The sequence below is a fragment of the Hermetia illucens genome, chromosome 1, assembly GCF_905115235.1.
Source record: "Hermetia illucens chromosome 1, iHerIll2.2.curated.20191125, whole genome shotgun sequence".
In the NCBI taxonomy this organism is placed as follows: domain Eukaryota; kingdom Metazoa; phylum Arthropoda; class Insecta; order Diptera; family Stratiomyidae; genus Hermetia; species Hermetia illucens.
In genome coordinates this window covers 59,849,152-59,870,645 of record NC_051849.1, presented here as the reverse complement: position 1 = coordinate 59,870,645, position 21,494 = coordinate 59,849,152, and the positions used below count along the sequence as shown (strand labels likewise).

At 37.8% G+C, this 21,494-nt stretch overlaps 1 protein-coding gene across 4 annotated transcripts in view; it reads left to right on the top strand.

The window, feature by feature from the left end:
* Positions 1-21,494, top strand: part of LOC119647907 (vacuolar protein sorting-associated protein 13) — a 68,856-nt gene that overhangs the window by 19,382 nt on the left and 27,980 nt on the right. For all 4 annotated transcript variants that reach the window (XM_038049246.1, XM_038049220.1, XM_038049238.1 and 1 more), the window contains exons 2-22: positions 15,045-15,131; positions 15,191-15,388; positions 15,444-15,664; positions 15,730-15,868; positions 15,926-16,068; positions 16,131-16,209; positions 16,267-16,403; positions 16,462-16,696; positions 16,753-17,032; positions 17,123-17,258; positions 17,320-17,435; positions 17,498-17,650; positions 17,706-17,886; positions 17,946-18,099; positions 18,212-18,333; positions 18,393-18,543; positions 18,603-18,825; positions 18,884-19,007; positions 19,066-19,185; positions 19,252-19,423; positions 21,231-21,451. In XM_038049246.1, the coding sequence (XP_037905174.1) occupies positions 15,045-15,131; positions 15,191-15,388; positions 15,444-15,664; positions 15,730-15,868; positions 15,926-16,068; positions 16,131-16,209; positions 16,267-16,403; positions 16,462-16,696; positions 16,753-17,032; positions 17,123-17,258; positions 17,320-17,435; positions 17,498-17,650; positions 17,706-17,886; positions 17,946-18,099; positions 18,212-18,333; positions 18,393-18,543; positions 18,603-18,825; positions 18,884-19,007; positions 19,066-19,185; positions 19,252-19,423; positions 21,231-21,451 (3,392 nt within the window). The remainder of the gene's footprint in view (positions 1-15,044; positions 15,132-15,190; positions 15,389-15,443; positions 15,665-15,729; positions 15,869-15,925; positions 16,069-16,130; positions 16,210-16,266; positions 16,404-16,461; positions 16,697-16,752; positions 17,033-17,122; positions 17,259-17,319; positions 17,436-17,497; positions 17,651-17,705; positions 17,887-17,945; positions 18,100-18,211; positions 18,334-18,392; positions 18,544-18,602; positions 18,826-18,883; positions 19,008-19,065; positions 19,186-19,251; positions 19,424-21,230; positions 21,452-21,494) is intronic.

The window sequence follows — 21,494 nt, the reverse complement described above, 5'->3', positions numbered from 1 at the left end:
GAAGTTCCTTACATAAGATGAAGACGAAGTCTTTATACCAAAAGTGTTCAGCTTTCGATATTCCGACTCGTTTCATCTTGAAATTCTACTAAGCACTGTGATGCCTTCATATGAAATCCATAGCGTGTTTACCATGTCGAGGCACTTTCGACGATGATGCCTGGCAATATGATTTAGTTCCTGCAAGAATAGTAGTAGCTCTCCTACTATAATCAATTTTTCGTTTTGCGTATATGCATGTATTTCGGGAGCGACTTGTAATCCGGTAGATACCGCTTGACACGACTATTAATAGTGCGTCTTTTTCGCTCCCTAATCTTCGTTTTATAGTCGATATCAGGCTCGCACCAACTACCTGAATATTTAACCACTTCAGGTGGAACCTATCGGATTATGGTAAACTTATCCGTTTCAAGCCCTCATTGGTGGTTTCATCGAACAATTACAAGTGTTTAATTCTATTAGCTGTGCTCTTTTCTGTTAGCCATTTTGATCAATCGTTCGATTTCTTCGGGTTTATATCCGTCTTTGACTGCCATCTCGACTATATATGATTTTTCGTTCTGGTATCCCTCGGCTGGCAAAACTTGGTCAATCTATGGATCATACAATTATAGACCGGCATTTCTTGTATTTATGTATGGTTCGATGTTGTTTGAAATCGTTCTTTACGTAGCGATCGGTTCCTTATATATCATATTTCGAATTTGAGCTTCCCGTGCACATTCAATTTAATTTATTTTGAGATTTAGGAACGGAACGCTTTCGTGGAACTTGTTGTTAGTGTCTAAAATTTCATCAACTCTTTCTTTTCGATCATCATCTACATCCCTGAATCATATGCTCGGCATTGCCCCGTTCTCCTCAAAAATAGTTTCGATCGACGCCATAAAGAGTTCCGAAAGCTGTAGGATTAGTAGGTTACCTATTGCTAGCCCTTTTATGGTTTTGTAGTATTTACCGCGGAACGTAAAATAATTTCCGTTCATATACGTGTCCTGCATTGCATTTGTTGACCAACCACTTTTCTATATAGTATATGGGCGAATTCAAATCGGCAATGATGTCCCTTAACTTATTACCTTCCTTTGGGATTTTGCATTGATATTTGATCCGTGGAAAGGATGGGCCTCGGAAACAGGTGCTGCTTTTCCAGGGGTTTCTCAAACCATTTGATTGAGTTCGGTAAAGTGTTGTTTCGTAACTTGAAGAAGGTCCCATTTGATAGCTTCTTGCGTACTGAAACTCTTTGTCGGCCTAAGGTAGTGAACTGATTTTTTATTGAGTTGACGTAGCGTGTGTTTATCTTTCTGTGGACTACTTCCTTTGATGATTCTTTTTAGCCTGTTCTAATCTCATCTTGGATGTCATTGCTCAATCATATTATTCCTGCTTCGACATTCACTATAGTTTCTTCTGTTGAATTTATTGGATGCAAGGCGAATGCAACGCCGTTGTTGAGAAAAATGAATATCTTTCAGTGATATGACCACACGTTTCTTATGACATTGTTGTAAAATCTTTTGTTTTCGTTGTTTTTCGCCAGCGATTTTTAGTTTAGCTTACTAAAATCAGATTGCAGGCTGGTACCCATTTTCAAATAATTGTTTCGCTTTCCCGATTTCTTTTAGTTTAGTTTTAAGAAAAACCAGTAGCTCTCGTACTAATCCCTGGAAGCTTTCTCTCCTCTATCTTGCTGTGCTATGCTGGTATAAGTCGATTCATGCTATGTTGTAATTGTTAGATTGTTAGAAATCCTCGTTGGTTTGAATGGTGGCATTTTTCTTTAAAGACCATTCATTACTTATGTTTTACGCTGTTGTCAGAATGGATTGGATATAGCTGATGTTGATGACATTTGATTTTCTTGTTGTATGATAGTAAGTAGCTGCTATCGATTTTTTTTTTATTTTTTACTAACATGAACGTGTTTGGAAATTGATATAATAACATTTCCTTGAAATTTTCATTATTGTTTCCATTGATTCAAAAGGGTAATGTATCGGATTGGTTGGACTCTATTCTCTAAAGCTTAAGCAATTGATTGGCTGCCTGTTATATTCGAAAAGAAGAGAAAACATTTCCTTTGGATACGAAGGCGCAATGTCCAATCATGTAAACTTTTTCTTTTGAAATTTTAATCACACAAATAGAAAAATCGAAGTTCTAGTTATTGCGTGACTTATTGGAAACATTACGTAACCAGTTAAAGGTCCAAACATCAACACTTCACTGAGAAGATATGACGCTCCCACACCGATTGTTTATTTTTCGGCAATTATTTTGACTCTGATTCGGATAATTGTGGCCTTGTAAATAGGCATTGCATCGGTGTTTGATTTAGAGGTCATATAATTCTCAAACTTCCTGTTTGGTTGTTTGTTAAATATTTTTCAGTTCGCATTTAGTTTCAGCACGTAGCAGGTAACCGGTTGAAAGCAGATTGGTTGCAAAAACGGTTCACATAGATCCCTTAGTGTCGGACTACTAAAAGAGTATATGAGTTGATTAAACTTGAAATGTCGATGATATAATAAAATCAATATCAAAAGGTTCAATCATGAAAACAAAGCCCTGGCATGCTCTAAAAAGGAACATACACATACTTTGTCAGGGAAAAGACCTTAAACTCCACTCTAATTATTTAAAATCTCAAATACTTAGGGTAATGTAAAAAACTGGACAAAGGGTTGATATATTTTATAACGAATGTGTCATGCCCCAAACTAAAAAGTTTTTTGAAGTGAATTCTCGATTTTTTTGTGCTCGAGTACATATAGTTTAGTTTGCAGAGAGAGTGTAAGAAAAGAACAATCGTTAAGATTCCAAAGAAGGGCAACAGTTTTGTGTGTGACAATCAGAGGGGTATCTGTGTGCTCTTTGTTTTTGTAAAGATAATCTCTAAAGTGACATCAGTTACAAAGTAGGAATACGAGTTTAAAAGGAGTCACTTAAATTAAGACGCTATTCTTAGAAACTAGCCAACCGAAAAATCATGATGTTACCTTTGTGTAACATCTATGTCTCAAAATACCCTCCAGCTCAAATAAAGTTAATAATAGTAGTTCATGCTAGATCATAATACAGAGCGGCAATATGGGTTTCGGCGAGCCCGTTCTACGGTCGATGCAGTAGCAAAGGTCGTGGAATTGGCTCGAAATGCGATGGCCATGGGCAAATGCTGTGCTCTGGTGACGCTGGACGTCAAAAATGCTTTTAACTCAGCCAACTGGGGCTGGATTAAGGGCGTTTTGGCCAAACTGGGTGTTCCTAGCTACTTGGCTCGGCTCATCGAGAGTTACTTTTCGGATAGACTTCTCTGGTACGAGACGGACGACGGGCCGAAGGAGTACATTGTGACAGCAGGTGTGCCTCAAGGTTCTGTATTGGGACCGCTGCTGTGGAACATAATGTACGACGGAGTGCTTGGCCTTCGCGTGCCGGAGGAGACAACGCTGATTGGTTTTGCGGACGACTTGGCGGTAATTGCAATTGCAAAGCATCCCGAGGACGTGGAGCTTTATGTAAATGAAGCCATTCATACCATCAAGTCATGGTTACGAATGGCCAAGCTGGACCTGGCGGACGAAAAGACGGAGGCGGTCCTCATTACCAACCGTAGGAAGAACAACACGGTTACCATCCGTGTTGGTAATCGTGAGGTCGTCTCAAAATCGGTTGTCAAATACCTGGGGGTGATAATCGATGCCAAGCTGAGTTTCAAGGGACACTTGGATTATGCGCGAGAAAAGGCAGCAAATGCCAGCTCATCCCTTGCAAGGATGATGCCTAACGTGGGAGGGCCGAAGTATAGTCGCAGGCTACTCATCGCGGGAGTGGTGAGGTCGATCCTGCTATACGCGGCCCCTGTCTGGGCGGGAGCGTTGAACCACGCGGTCAACCGGAGGAAGATATGTTCGGCATACCGGCCAATTGCGCTAAGGGTGTGCAGCGCATTTAGGACGGCGTCGACGGAGGCAGTGTGTGTTATCGCAGGAATGATCCCTATAGATCTTCTAGCGAGCGAGGCACACTGGCTCTACGAAAAACGGAAGGCAAATCCAGCCGAGGTGAATGCGGATTTCCGAAAAGCCATCAGGAGAGAGTTGTGTGGCAAGTGGCAACAACGATGGGATAACTCCGACAAGGGCAGGTGGACCCATACATTGATCCCGTGCATCGAGAAATGGGTCAACCGAAAGCACGGAGAATTGAATTACCACCTGACACAGTTCCTTACGGGACACGGTGGCTATAGGAAGTACTTGCATCGCTTCGAGTTGGACGAGTCTCCCAACTGTCCTGAATGCGGTGCTACACTCGAGGACCCGGAGCACGTTATGTTCTATTGTCCCAGATTTCTACAGCAGAAAAGGAGGTTGAACAGCATCTTAGGGGCGGACATCGAGCCCTCCAACCTGGTGGAAGAGATGTTGAAGTCGGAGGAAAACTGGATGGCGGTAAATGAGGCAGTAGCCGTGGTGCAGGCAAAACTCCTGGAGTTGGATCGAGCTCGGAAGGCGGCGCGACGGAGACGTGACATGGACGAGCTGGTATAGCGAACCAGAGCCTCCCCCGCGAAGTAATACTTCACGGTGGTCCCGCGGGGAGGGGTGGAAGAGTGGGGGTGGTTTTAGTGGGTGTGAATCCCACACACTGCTGCAACCTGGCGCAGCAGCGTCTTTCTAAGATTTCCACCTCCATCCATAAAAAAAAAAAAAAAAAAAAAAAAAAGATCATAATACAGAGTATCATAATCGGAAGTTTGGTGGAAATTCTACCATTATTAATAAAGGTATAGTAGGTTGTCTATTTTGCGTAAATTTACTACATCCCAAGACATCATATATACACAGAATTTCAGTATCACATTACATTTGACTTAATACTTTATTTCTGTTTTTTTTTCTGAATACATACACAGTGGATACATATCTTTTTCTCAAACTTATTGTATTGAAAAAAAGGTATTTTCAAATTGTATTTTGAAAAGGTTTATTAAGCATCAATTTCATTGAAATATTTATAAAGATAATGGGACTGAAATACAATCTCAGAAATGAAAAGGCATGTTAACGAAAGAAAGCGCTCGGCGGTTGCGGGAGTTTTTGATAATTTGGTAATACCTAAACTCGATTATATATTTGATAGAAAACTTGAAAGTTTACTTCCTTGTCGGAGCACTATCGCTATCGTTTCATACTTAACACTCTAACCGTAGTAAAGCAACATTTCAAATCATTAATTTTATTGCTTTTCTAACTGGTATTACATAATTATACCGTACTTAAGATATTATTTTTACTACTGTTGAATTCACTGTGAAACTTCGTAAAATAATTCAAATAAGCGTGAATCCAAAAATTTCTTTCAATAATCGCAACTGAATAAGATTTTATTTTGTCCGCCAGGTTCGTAAACGCATTCATTAATGCTGAAAATATTGATGTGATGCATCCCAAATTGGTAGTTTAATGTTAAAAATTTGAAACTTGACCGAATACTACAATTGTATCCAACAATGCCGTGTTCTCCTAACAATGTCAATTACTGATAATGTGAATGATATCACCGTTTGCATTAACTGAATGTTTTGAGACAGCTTATGATTTAATACTTTTATTTACAACTGCCACTCAACTGCTTGAGAATTTTTTGTTGCATAGTTTTTCATAAATTTCATATTAAAACTATCTTGGTATCTATTCCACATTAGAAGTTAAATAATTACTGACGAAATATAAGTCGAAATATAACAAATGAATAAAATATCATCACTTGGGTAGTGTTTCATTTGTTGTATATCGAAAGCTTTATTTGTGATAACGAAGAAAATCCGCTACTTTAGTCCGGGTAATGTTTGTTCATCGTATGAATGGGCGTGCGGGTGGTATGTTGGAGTGGATGTTTATCGAAGTCAGCAGTTTCAGACATTACAAGGAGCAGAATAAAATTTTTATGACATATAGAAGTAAAAGCTTTTAAAAGCGGTTGTAGTCATATTTACGTTCATGGTAAAGACACACTTAGGAAGTGATTCCCGCGGTGTTTTCTACAAGAATAAAAACTTTTGCCACTTTACTACCAGATGAATTGCTCTATATATCAAATTGATTAAGGATCTTGAAGGCAATAAAGAAAGAAACTATTGATCTGAGCGAACCGATATGTTCATAAACAAATTCTTGGATATAATTCTCGTAAATTTCTAGGAAATTTTAAGTAATATTCGTTTTAGAACATCATTTTTCGACGGAAACAAGCAATAATTGGACCATAATTTCTTCAGGTTTTTAAAAAAACTGATAACGAAATTATCCCACTTGTTCCAATTTAATGTTACGTGTAATTGCGGGTTCTTGGGAAAAGATATCGCTTTAAATCAGTAACAACCATGTTATTTCTTGATTGATTTACGAAATAACTTTCGTTTCAGCTATTGAGATACGTTTTACTGAATGAATCACTAGTCATAATTCCCTTATGTGGAGCATAACCCGTGACTACATGTTTCAGCTCCCCTTTTCAAGAAACTTAGCTCTAGGCTAACCCACTCGTCGCCCGTCCTGATGTAGTCATTTCTGTTACATGGCGTAGCCCGCAATGGGATTGAATTTGAGGGGGGGTCCCCATACATGCCAAAGGGGGGTGTAACATTTTTTTTCATCAAATATAGTCATGTGGGGTATCAAATTAAAGGTCTAGTACTTTTCGAAGTCGGTGTTAGTTTGAGATTTGTTGGAAAGGTGGGGAGTGCGGGGGGTTGAAAGTGATCAATTCTTTAAGGGGGCCATTCTCAGAAACTACCAAACCGAAAAATCTGAAAAAAATCAGGAGGCTGTCACTATATGGTGCCTGGGCTCTGAAATACCTTCCATACCGATATCTGTTCAAATAAATTTAATAATAGTATATTACTATAAATTCATCCTGGCACCACCTGATGTAAGTTTGGTGGAAATCGAACCATTACTAACAAAGTTATAATACGCCAAAGTTGTTGCTTCTTTGAAAATTGAAGACTATGAATGTCAATATCGCCCGAAAGTGGATACCCCTGTCACAATTCAGTGCCCCCCCTCTCTTTCATACTTTTCAACTAGTGTTGGAAGACTTGTTTTAAACATTACTAGCCAAAGCCTCCCAATCGAAAGAATATACTCTAGAGAATAATTTCTCCCAACCTTAGCTTGCATGGAAAATTGCCTTAGATTCAATGCACAGTCTGCATTCTTGGCATTTGACAACCTCACCAAACTTTATACTACTATCTCGTATTAAGAAAAGTTATTTATTCTTTTAACAGGGATGGATGGATATGGATGAAGTTGGAGTTGTTAGATTGTTGGAGTAAATAGCTGTGTATGAAACAGCCAGTTAAATTAAAAGATTACTCATTGTTAATGATTATTCCTCTTTCTATAAACTTGACTCATAAATTGCAATGTGCGTAAGTTAATCTGAGTTTAGCGATTATACGGATTCCGACGAACCACCGTTTCATACAACGAAGTATTTTTGAAACTTCAAATTAATTTACAATCCAGTATCTTCCAAACTAGAACAATACTTCAAAAAGTTTATAGATGCATCCTCTTTAGGAAAATCAAAATGAAGAAATTTCATCTTTTCTAAGCAAAATATGAACGAGGTTCTTAGTGGTATGGTTATTCGTGGACACCTAAGTTATTTTATCGATGAGACCATGTTGGCACAAGTACATTTCACTATCAGTAGTAAAGGTAACTTTCAAGAGCTACTATCGTAATTGTTTTCCTCGTAACGGGCGTACTTACCGTTGTTAATTAAGCTATGGCTGTGCAATGGCTGAGGAGGTAGAGCGTTAGTCTCTCAATTTCATTACTCTGAATTCGTGAATAGGAGAAAACAATCAAGTTGCTTTCAATCTGAAAATTCAAGCTTTATATACACTATGATGAGTCGTTTTACTATGGCCTGTGCAAAAATCATAAATTATGGATCTATTAGAGTCTAAAACTTATTTATTAGATTGATTTCCCCTTTTTTTATCGAATGAGAAAGTTTATACCTAATTTACTCCGACATGGCTGGAGCTATCACCACGAAATCTGGTGAGAATGGGTGGTCCGTGAACCGCTACACGTGTAACGAGTTGTATCATTTTGTGTTGGGTTTAAGGGGGCTCCCCATATATGCGAATGTGAGGAGCGGTTTTTTTACGACATCGTTGAATTAAAGTTCATAACTGCATATTACCATATTTTAGAAATTTACCCGAAAACCCCCCCTAAAATCTTTCTAGAAATACTAAATTTGGCATTATTATAAGTGATAATATTAGACATAATTCTAAAGAATCTGGAAACAATCCAACTATTATGTACAAAGTTATAGACAGTCGAAATTTTATATTTCACCTAAATTTATTACACGCTAAGACGTGTTTGACGTCATCATCATGTAAACCGGAATTAGGTACTAGCACTGAGGAAGGAGGCACGTGGTCTTTGAAACAATTGTATGCGGAAGGAAAAAAAAAGAAAAATAAAAATATTTACAGTATAAGGAAAAACACCTGGTTCTTTTCTTAATTTATGTAAAGTGAACTCTTATGAACGGCGGAGTTGCAGTTTGGAGACATATCAAGGAATATTTGGAATTTTTAGGTGCAAACAAATGAAAAAAAGTGCATAGAAAGTTTCTCACACAAGATGAACAAAAAATCTTTATTCCCGAAGTGTCAAGCTTCCGGTATTCTGACTTGTTTAAGTAATCATTATGGATGGAAAAACAGAAAACTAACCATAATCTTACCGTCCGATTTCACCGTCCTTACCTTCTTCGGAGCCAGGTCACCCTTAAAAACCCACTAGAGAGTATAATTGTATACTCACATTTCTTTGACATTAATGTGCCGACAGAGAAACTCATCTGAATATCGACGGAAAAGTGATAAAACACTATCAGAGTCGATCACACTATTGTTGTTTACCGAGAGCGAATACGGAACCCATCTTGCCAAACTGTTCTTCACAGTAAATTGTTAATGTATCCAGTGATTGATGATAGCCTCAACTATTTCGCGCATTTTGATTTTTCATTGACTTAAAACCATATAGCCGATTTTATTAATCATTTCGGGAGGAATCATCTCCAGTGAACGTGCCGAACAATGTTCAAATTTTTCTGGACCTAGGGCCATGTTTACGTTTATTTATCTAATTGTAAACAGTTGTAAAAAACAGTTGAGCAGGGTAGGGTACTATAAACTCCGTTCAACTCAACTTTCATCTTTTTCGGTGTTAATCCTTTGGGCAGTGAATAATCAACTGTTCGAAACCCACTTTTTCTATGTTTCGAAATAAGCAAAACGTTCTTTCTTTTATTGATAATCTAAATAGAACCATGTGACGGATATAATTGAGGCTTTGATAGTTATCTAGTAACGAATGACACTTATTAAAAACAAATCTGATACCATACCATCTCCGCCAGCACTTAAATTTTCTGAGGACTTATTGAACGCCCAATGCGCCATGTATAATAAGTGTGTATCCCACGTGTATCTGAACAAAATGGCAGTAGTATCTGCCATTCTTCCAAGAAAATCGCAATCGGGATGTTCAATTGATGTATTAAAACATAGAATTTTACAATTTATTATAATCATATATATTTTCTAGTTAAACCTATAAAATGTTAAAAATTTTCAATTTTGCGATTTGGATTGAATTTTTGGCAGATTTCGGGTTGAGCTAGAGACTTGTAATCCCCTAACTTTTCCTAACGTTTTTCCACTCGTTACGAGGATATTTTTTTATAGACTTCCGTTGTACGCATCTGGTCTGGCCAGACCTCTATATGATTTGTGGGGGAATGAATGAAAAAGGTCACATTTTGAACATTTTATCGGGTTTTTTCCCTTCTTTTCGTACTATTCCAAGGAAGTAGTGTCTTATTGACTTGCATACGCATACGTGCACGTTCAGCTTAAATATCTACACCAACACATAGTTATAATTTTGCTTATGTTTGCCTCTTATCAGCCTATGCTGGCCTGTGCACACAATATATCATAATTATGATCAGTTACCTTGCTCGCCCATTTTCCCCGGCCTGTATCACCTCAGGCCCCATTGTCCCGCAAGCGTAACCCGAAACACCAGAATTAGTTACAACTGATTAGTTGTTTTTCCGCGAAAGCGGCACTGCACGGATCACAAACGAACCAGCTGCAGTCGGTCGTTTGCGTCATCATAACATTTTGCGTTTTCAAGCTGGACCAAATGAGCAAATTTGGGTTCCGATTGTGGTGTTTGGAAAATTCTTTTCACTAAACATTACATTCATTATTATCAACGAAATGAATCGTTTTACAAGACTGAAAAATGATATCGATGATGATGAAAAACTAAGAGTTTTTCAAGAACTAACCAACCTTGAATTCAGCGCACCTGCTGGTATATTCAGAATGTCTATGGCTTATAGATGCCCAAGCTGTATTTCGAGCAACCATGTCTCATAGCTCTTTGGCGCACTATATGCGCTTTGATGATGGACACACCAATTTGTGATACTCGGAGCTTTTTGAACCAATTTTTTTTCGCAAATTTACAATCCACGCAAAAATGTCACTGTCGATGAACATAAATACAAATTCGTACGATGATTTTCTACGAGTATGAATACGAATATATTCGTATTTTAATAAGTGGATATTTTCGTATTTACACAAGTGAATACGAATACGGTTGTATTCTTATGTCCGAAAATGAATACAAACCTATTCGTATTTACGAGTGTGGATACAAATTCTGTTGGATTAATGTTTACAATGCGAATACGAATTTCTTCATATTGAAACGTTAGTATTCGCCTGAATAGTGAATATTAGCGCGAATACAGCCGTATTCGTATACATTTGTATATTCACTTATTCGAAAACAAATATATTGGTCCCTCAACATGTCAGGATGGAATATTTTTGCTGCACAAACCAGGATGCATGAGATAATTGTATAAATGAATTCGATTTAAAGTAGATATACACATTGAAATGGAGTCCAAAAACGAATGCCCATGAAAATATGCGAAAGCCGCTAGAAATGCGAAACAACCAAAAAAATACGTCATAATATATAAGTGCATTTGAATATGCCTATAAAAATATTTCCATACATTTGTATGCAGAGGTCTGGCCAGACCACATGCTCCCAACGGAAGGTTATCGGAACTAGAACTATAGAACTATTGGCTATTAATCCCTTGTATTATACTTGAATTCCAACTTTCTTATGTATAGTATGGTAGACGCATTTTCTTCACGTTAACTTTTTATATGTGTTCTTGATGAGAAGTACTGTGCACTCAATACAGTATTAAGGTCTAATAATATATAAATATAATGAACAATTGCAATCCAGGCGAGTAAATTCAAAATAACTCTTTATTTCAGTCCATTTCCATCTTAAAAGAGGTCACATTTCGGCAAATTTATTCACTTGCTTTTGGGAGGTTACGCATTGTTCTTTCTTTGATAACGTCTTTTGAAAATTAATTACTCGTTTGTATTAAAAAAATACTTTCGCATTCACATTGTTGCGAAAGGTTATCAACCATAGCTTCGTTGTCAACATTTGAATGAGCGTGCCTTTTCATTAGAGTTAATTAATTCAGTACTATGCATTAATTGGGCGATGATCTCATACACTCATCCAGCATAATTCATGCAAAAATGTAATAAAGCTTAACGCTGATTTGAAATCCGTTTTCAATGGAAACCGGCTAATTTCATTTGCATTTTAAAACGGAGGGAAATAAAGGCATCGAACAAGGAGCTTTAAAAATATTTAGGTGGACAAATATTGATTCATTATAAAAATGGCATGTGACACACAACATTATATATATATTAGTTATTCGACTAGTGGCTTGGGAATCGTGAGTTCTGGAACTTTGCAATGTGAAAGTTCTAAAAATAGCATCTTTGTTTTCACAAACTTATAAGAAAAATAGATAATAATTGACGTTGCGGCACTCTTCTGTGGCAAAAGTTAATTTTTGAATCTACACAAAGGTTCATGCATTGGGTTTAATTCCTGGTGTGGTAATTTTGTAATTTCAGCTTAAAACCATAATGCAAATTAAATACAAAATAGAAAGCGAATTATAAAAAAAGATAAGATCGAAATCGGTACGAAGGATTTAGGTTTGGAAAAAGAGGCGAGGGAACCATCCTAATGCAATTGCACATTCACTTACAGATAATTGTTATTTTAATTAATTAATTATCCTCTGTTAAACGATATTTCAACAACTAGATGCTCTCTTCACTTCACTTACAATTTGCATGTTTAAAAAACACATTTGTCTCTATCGAATGCCTGATCTGGGTGCAATCTCGAGACTTTTAAATCCCCAAATCAGCGTATCAAGCCACCGTGGTTTCTGCCTGCCTTTCGGTCGTTCACCATCAATTTCGATGTTCAGACCAATCTTGGCAAACGAATTCTCGTTAGCTCGAATTGCGTGACCATACCCTCGAAGATGTCTCTCGCAATTTTTCTACGATCGGTCCAACCCCATAACGATCGCGAATATTCTCATTTCGGATGTGATCAAAACTTGTCACGCCACTAGTCCAACGCAACATCTTCGTCTCCATTAACGCAAGACGCCATTAATTGTCTTTTATAGTCGGCCAACACTCAGAAATATAGAGGGCAACAGGACGGACGACAAAGAACACCAGTTGTGGAAGCCACTTCATCCAGGATGCGTTAACGCGTGAAGTAATTTCAAAACGCAGTTCTCCATTGGCTGATAGCGTTCACCCGAGGTATTTAGATCGCTCAGTTGTGAGCAGATCACTGTCGCTGACAGTGATTGTGCCTGTTTCATGGGGATCGGTCGTGAAAAATGCAGTTTTGTTTAGATTCAATCTGAAACCGTGTTGCATGAGGCGATCATTCCATTTTTGAACAAGTTGCTCGAGAGGAGTGGTGAGAGGGTGCTTCCTTGATGAACACCAACGGAGACACGAAGCGGTTTTAATACACCCGCCATACTTTGAACTTTACTTTTCGGATCGTGGTAGAACAATTGAACCCAGCGCACGAGTTCTTCTGGCACTAAGCGTTGTCGTAAAGCATACCAGATGAGTTCGTGTGGCACACGGTCAAACAAAGATGAGAAACCGCGCAGCGTGTATTGCGCCAGCAGTTCCGAAGTTTTTGACAAATCCGGCTTGATTGACGGTTGTTTCAACAATTTTGCGAATAGAGTTGTCAAGAATGCGTTCAAAAGTCTTCATGAAATGGAAAAGTAACCGGATCGGACGGTAATTTGAACATTCTGCTGGACTACCTTTCTTTTTCCATATTGGAACTGTGGTGCTTTCTTGCCAGTCAGATGGTGTTCTTCCTTTCTGAATAACCCGATTAAAGAATTCACTGAGTCACAGTGTTGGGTCCCAGCTCTTCGCCTTCCAGAGCTTAGATGCGATGTCGTCAGGTCCCGATTTCATTCGTTTTATTGCCTCCTCGTCTTCAGTTGCGCTGACAGTTAAGTCCTTGAGGGTTTTACGTGAGCACCCACGGTCTTTTTAGGCCACGGATTGATTTTGTGGCCACAATCAGAGCCCCGCTGAGACAAGCAACGGTACCAGTCTATACCAAGTGCATGGCTTACCATTCATACTGGTGGAGGCAAGACCCACCTAAATCTCTACCGAACTAAGGAGTACGGCACCCGTGTTGAAACGCAACACCATGCCGAGGCCCGAAGGTCTCTTCTCGCTTGAGCATAACCAACAACCCCCATCCATATATGAAGCTCCCACTAGGAGGCCAACCGCAAATTACCGAGCTGTACTCACATACAACGGGAGTTCTCCCGAAGTATGAGAGTCCAGGGGCTATCTCGGTTCCCATGGTACCAGTATACCCCTGGTGAGGTTTTGTGACCAATTTGTCACTTCAGATGAGTCCTCGTGCAGACTCGGGTCTGATCGCCCTGATTAGGCCTTTGGAGCATTCGCCTACTGCATCACGGCCGGCAAGCCAAAGTGAGTACAGCGTCTCCCGGTGCCACCACTACGGAGGTTCTCCTCGGCCACTTGGTTTTGGTTTGGTCGACAGGGTTGCTGCCCCGTCTCCCTCACCGCCACCTCTGAGCACCAAGTTGCGCTGACAGGTGGAACTGGTCCAAATGTCGGCAATGATTGTGGAACATAAGTGTTCGAAATCCTGTGCACGTTCGTTATGGCTTTTAGCAAGTCGATACAGATCTCTCTCGCCATCCCGAGTGTTTAGTTTATCGTAAAGAGTTTTGTAATGGTCCGCTCGGGTGACAGCGCCAATTACTACCAATTTAGTACTCCAAAAATAATTTTATCAATTAAAAGTTACATCTAAAAATCTTCTCTCGGGTTATGATTGACTACTGTTTCTATACCTTTATGTGCATTCCTCTCGCTAAAAACTGATATTGTTTCGTCACTGAGTTGGATTACTTACATTAGATATTGTTTCGACACCGATTTGAATAACTTACCTTAGATAGTTGTGCTATACTGTTTCGCTAGAAATGTCCTTGAAACTTCTTTTCCGCCGAAAATTGGCCTGTTCCATAATCAATATATCTATGTAAAAATCGTGACTGCCGTAGCGGACGGTTGCGGTTAAAATCTCACTGGATGTCGGATACCGGTGAACTCAGCTATGAATGAGTACCTGAATTAAATTAGGGTAATAATGTTGGGCGACTCAATGCTGGCTACATTGCCTCCTATAGTGTATCGTTACGGTCTTGAACGAAGTGCTCTACCACACTTGAAGGCACTGATCCAATATGGATTGTTGCGCCAACGATTATTATTATTATGTAAAAACCATTTCATGTGTGGAATTGATGTCTGCAGGAATGATTAACTTTGAAGTGTTTTTTCAGATCATATATATGTTATTTTATATCCAAGCAATTACCCTTTATATTATAAAAATTCCAATTATTCAAATATATATAGATAGTAACATACGAAATCCATTATCTTTCTTCCCTAGGTGATGTTGTTCTTACGAACTTAGCGCTCCGTGCAAATGCTTTTCAGGATCTTGACTTACCAATTCAAATTGTTTATGGTCATCTGGGTAATAAAATAAAGTAAAAAGAGTTTCATATTCAACCATTGATTCATATTTTCTTCTAGGTAAATTGGTATTGAAAATTCCTTGGAAAAATTTGTATAGTGAAAGAGTCGTAGCACAAGTAGAAGATTTATATATTTTGGTTGCACCGAATAATGAAGTTGTGTATAATGCGGAGAAGGAGGCAAAAAATGCTTTGCAAAATAAATTATCTGAGCTGCAGAAGATGGAAGATGCTAAGAAAAAAGAAAGAGAAAAAGGTGAATTGGAAAAGTGTAACGTTACAATTTTCGTCAACAATGCTTAACATTTCAGATAAACCACCGGCTGATAAGAGTTTCAGTGAAAAGCTGACAGCACAAATTGTTAACAATTTGCAAATTAAAATAAGCAACGTTCATATCAGATACGAGGATAAAAATTCGGCCGATACACCGTTCTGCGTGGGAGTAACACTGCATGGTTTAAATATTTATACAACTGATTCAAATTGGATTGAAAGCTATATGACTGAACAATTAAGCAAAGTCTTTAAGGTAATGTGTGATTTTTTGAATTAATAAGGACCGTTTGGATGAGTGTTTTTATTATTTTAATTAAGGTGGCCAACCTGGACAGTCTTTCGATCTATATGAACACCAAAACGCAGCTTTTCACTCGTTTTGACTCCCGTGAATTTCCGAAACTTTTCTTGGAAAGAATCGCAACAAAAGATCATACTCCAGAGAATTTCAACTATGGTATCTACTTAAACCCGTTGTTAATTTATCTTTCATTTATTGTTTGATTTTATTCAGTTTTGGCGCCAATTTCGTCCATGGCAAAGCTACAACTGAATATGAACCCAGAATATGACTCGCCGCCATTTGTTATACCAAAGATCGATTTAGGATTGGATGTAGATCGTCTTAATCTGGGATTAGGAAAATCGCAATACCAGGTATATTTAGGGAATTTTTTTCAAATTTGTATATCCACACAAGTTATTTTCTGTTTTGAAAGGATCTTCTGAAATTGGGAGATTCATTCAATAGGATGCAGTTAGGTGCCCCTTATCGGAAGTACCGGCCATACGGAATTCGTAAGTTAAGAAAAGTGATATCAATTTCGTTTCGAATCTAAAAGACTTTCTTGACAGCCTATCGAGGTCACTATAAAGAGTGGTGGAAATTTGCTATTACATGTGTATTGGAAACTAAAATTAGAAAGAGAAGACTGGAATGGTCCTGGGAACATATGCATCAACACCGTAAACTAATCCGGACATATGCTGATGTATATTCAGTGATGTAAATTTAATTTAGATGTAGATTCTATATTCATTTTCTTGAAGGTATACAAACAAAAACTCCTAGCGAAGAAACCAGCTGCTAGTTTGATTGAATCTGTGAATCTTTGTGAAGAAAAGTTAGACGTTCTAAACTTGATACTTATAAGAGAGCAGGTGAACATAGAAGTTGAAAAGATAAAACAGGAAGAAGAAAAACAAAAGCAGGGACAAGGTGGCTGGTTTAGTGGTTGGTTTGGCTCTTCCAAGAAGGATGAATCAGAGACCGCAAATAATATAGGTTAGTTTATGATTTTTCTTGAAAAGCAACAACGGTTATTCGTACGTTCGTTGCAGCCAAACAATTTGAGGAGGCAATGACACCGGAAGAAAAGCAAAAGCTTTATCAAGCCATTGGTTACCACGAGGGAGACATTTCTTCAGATTTACCGGCACATTATGCAGCTATAAAAATGCGCTTTTTGCTTTCATCCTTTGAAGTATGCATACATGATGAAATGGAATCTGCGACGCCAAGTACAGAGTCGATTGGTGCTACGAAGAAAACAATACTAGGACTGAAATTGTCTCTTGTCACCTGTGATATAACACAACGTCCAGCTGCCAGTGCGATTGGGTAAGGAGCAAATTTTTTTGATATTATAAAAGATCAATTGCTTAATGGAGCAAACTACACATTTTAATATCAAATGGCTATTGATTTCAGGTTGAATGTCTCTATGAAAGAGCTCAAAGTAACTGGTTTCAAGAAGGATAATCATATTCCAACGATTATTGAATCACAACTATTAGACCAAAATAACCTTTTATCCATCAGCTTTGAAACTAATCCACTTGATAAAGTGAGTTATATTCGAATATATTTTTTTTGTCTGCATAACTCACGAGAGCATGTTTTTTCAGTCTTGTGACCAACGCGTTCAAGTACAAGCCCGGCCATTGCAAATTGTTTACGACGCTGAAACTGTAATTCAACTTGCGGAATTCTTTACTAGCCCAAAATCCGTTAATTTGTCGGAGTATGCAGTTAAAATTTAGTTTTATAAACACAATAAATATAATATTTTGCTTGAATTTTCAGATTAGAGGGAGCTGCATCAGAACGACTCATGAACATAAAAGAACGTTCTGCTACTGGTATCCAATACATGGTGGAGTCGCATTCAAAACTAATGGTACACATTTCATTAATGCCAAATGTAATCATTATACCTTATGGAGGAGTATATATTAGGTTGACAATAACATACTCCAGAAATATTTTCTCGATAATATATGATTTTTTTTAGTGGTTTCACGTCAGCAATTATTATAAGTTTGGGGTCATTAGATATCAAAACTATTCCTCGCGATGATGGCGATAGAGATATCAAGGAAATGCATGCTGCAGGTGCTCAACAAGAGGAAATTTTACAAGAAATGATGAAAAGGGCATATGATAAATTTTCTCTGACAATAAATGATATTCAAGTGAGTTTCCCTTCTCAAGAATTGCTTTCGTTATTCACTTATGTTTTTGCGTAATTCAGATATTGATGGCAAAGCCGAAAGAGAAGTGGATGGCCGTTTTGACCGAGGGAAAAAAATCGGAAATGCATTTGTTGCGCCCGATAAAAGTTATAATTCAAGCCGATCTTTGTGTAGTGGGCGATGATCCGCGATTACCGAAAACTAAAGTCAAGAGTATGTTATTACAAATTACAAATAATTAAATTACAATTGACAATCAATGTAGACATAAGCTGATTTGTTGGTAGAGATTTGTGATTGAAGGTATATATATTGACATTTTCAGTTGAAATTCCTTCAATCGGAATAAATGTGACCGATGATCGTGTAATAGAAGCTGTTTCTGTAGTAACTAGTATACCATTCCCCGAAGGAAAAGCACCCGAAGAAACATCAAATTTAACGAAGGTCCTAAGATCAACGATAATAGTGACATGAATATTAATCGAAATATATCTTTTATACAGACCCAGAGTTTAGCCGCATCCACAGTTTCTTTGATGCGATTCCTCGATCAAGAGAAAGCCAAAATGGCTAAGAAGGCGGCTGCTGCAAACACAGACCTGGCTGAAGAAATTGTTCAGTATACAGATTTGGAAGCAGAATTTGTTCTTACCGGTAATCAGTGGATATTTGAATTGAGACGAATTATAAATACTTTCCTATCAATTATTTAGAATTGAAAGTTTCGATTTATAAAGCAAGAGCTGATAGTGATAAAGACACACCGTCTTCGGATCAGTACAAAACGCCTGTGGACGAATTTACAACAGATAACTTTGATAATACGATGTTGTCCCCTACAGGATCGTCAGACTACGATAAGATTTTATCGTTGCAGATTGTCAAACTCGCGGCGAATGTCGCACAAAGAACCTATGAGATGGTGGCTAGTGTGAAGTAATAATATCTCGAGACTTTATTTACTTCATCATTTATTTTGATTGATATCTTCTAGGCTAGGAGCAATCCAAATGGACCACTATGACAAATTCGACAATAAGATTACCGTATTGCCTATTATAGATTCCCCAAGGTACGCAGCAAAATCAGAGGACCTGCTGGCAATTGATTATACAAATGTTCGTAGTTACATATGTAGTGGCTATTTCTTTTTAATTAATAGTTTGCTGTTTTCAGGCCAACAAAATATCACCTGAATTTATTACTAAATACAATTCGACTGAACAATTGATTAATTTCAATTTTTCAAAACTGGTCCTGACATTGCATCAGGAATGTCTGCAAAATTTATTAAAGGTAAGTATCACATTTTATAATTCATGATTGAATGCTAGGTGGGTTTTAAATTGGTGTAAAATTCAGTTAGCGGCCGATTTCCAAACAAAAATGGCAGCATTCAAATCGGAGGAAGAATCTAAAGATCGTATAGGCGATGCAGGCGAAAGTGAAAGCATTATGGACGCTATTAAAACTACCTTAGATGTTATTCAAGAGGAACCTGGAGCACCCACCAAACGATTAGTTCCAAGCAGTAGTAAGTATATATTATTTTTCCCAAAATCAAAATAAGATCAATTTTCCATCCAATAATTCCTTTTGAATATGTCATACGCTTATATGTTATTGCATTCGTCGATTAACATGTGATCAACCAGATTGGGAATGATTCCGTATGGAGATGTCACATAATCGTCTGGTTATTCTTCTATGCAAACTAGAAGACTATGGTTTTTTCAGTGTCGCTGATGAAATCCTTAAACACAGCTCTGATGTCATACATATGGTAGGCGCCGAGGGTTGTTAGATTCATACGTAATGGCATAAAGGTTGGTGTATCTATAATAGGAAAATTGCCACGCACCCGCAGAGTACATAACTTTTTATTTATTGCCGGTAAAAGCGGATTTAATTTTTGTGCCGACCAACAAACTTGTTAAAATCTCTCATGGCAACTGTAATACATGTTGAAGTTACTTTTCTAAAAAAAACGAGAATCCCTAGCTAACCACACCTTTGATGTTTCAACATCGCCCTCTAAACCAGTTCTACTGGTGTTCTGCCCGGGTATCATGACGAGGACGAATTGAGTAGACATTTTTTGGCGGAGCTGGGGTTATATTGCAGAATACATGTCTCAAGTTTTGTTGCCTTTGGTAATGGAGTCCACAAAACTATTCGAGCCCATATCAACACGTTGGGACCCGTTTGGTATATACATATTTAATATATTGAAATAGATACAATATTAACACGGTTATCTGATAGCTCAGCCTGACTAAAGCCTTCGCGGAATTTAATTTTCGATGGAGGGTATTACGGATACGTTACCAATGAATAGTCTTCTTGATAGAAACACACGAATTATACCCTATGGTCAAAATGCCGATAATTTATAAAAAACTCTTAATGTTCATGCACCTTCAAAATAACATTTATCTAAAGCAACGCACGTGTGTTATCGTTTCCTCCAATGGTCCATGCACCGCTAGTAGGTCGCCACAGGGATGGTTTTAGTTCTCACATCGCCCTCTGCTTTTTCGTCTTCTTGACAGTCGAGCGATTGTTGCTTTGTCTTTATGTTAAACTCGTAGACCCACATCTCGTCACCAGTAATTATGCGTGTCATGAAGGTTTTATTCGCTTCAGAAATCGTGTCTTTCGTTGTGGTTTTTGAACAAAGTTCAGATCTTTTGGAACGAGCCGAGATAAAAAACGTGCAATACACTAGCAATCTCTCTTAGACTCTTTCACTTTTTGACTTTTCTTCCACGTTTGGCGTGGATGGGCGTCCGGAATGAGGCAAATCCTCTATGACTATACGGCCATTTTCAAAGTTTTTATATCACTCATGTGCCGGAGTTTTCGACAGAGGAGACTCTGCAAAGACGTTTTGCAACGTTTCTAAGCATCAGTATATGCAATTTAATTAGAAACACAAAATTTCAAATAAAGTCTTTGCTTAACAAAATTATCCATATTAAAATGCGACAAAAGGTATAAAGTTGACTGATGTAAACAGACGCCAGGCAGATACTAAAGATGCATTGGCGCTAAAATATTTACCTGTACATCAGTTAAGGCAGTACCACCTTAAAAGAGTAACCGGTGCTACCATGCGTGGCCGTTTAAATTGAAAACTTCCGGCACTTTGATCATTGGGTAAATAGTATTTTCTTTGAACATATCTAATCTAGAAGCTTTTATTGAAAATTTGCCTAACATGAGGAAAAAATGTCTAGCAAATCGTAGAAAGTCAACAAATGATTGTTAAATATAGTATAATAGAATGCAAGATAATAATAATGCAATCCCTCAGAACATTTTCATTTAATTTTTTCTAGAGGGACGAGGATCGAAAGTTGTTGACAGTATTAAGATCAAAGTCAATGCAAACATGGATCAAGTTGCGGTGATTATTACGTGCCGAAAGAGGCCAATTTCTCATCTCAAAGTGAAAAGTTTAAAGGCTGGTGTTGTTATTAAATCATCGTACACTGAACTTGCGATAACATTGCGAGATATTGTTGTTACCGATTTGAATCCTGAAACGATACACAAGAATGTAAGTATCTTGAAAATATATTGTGCATAATAAAGTTATCTTT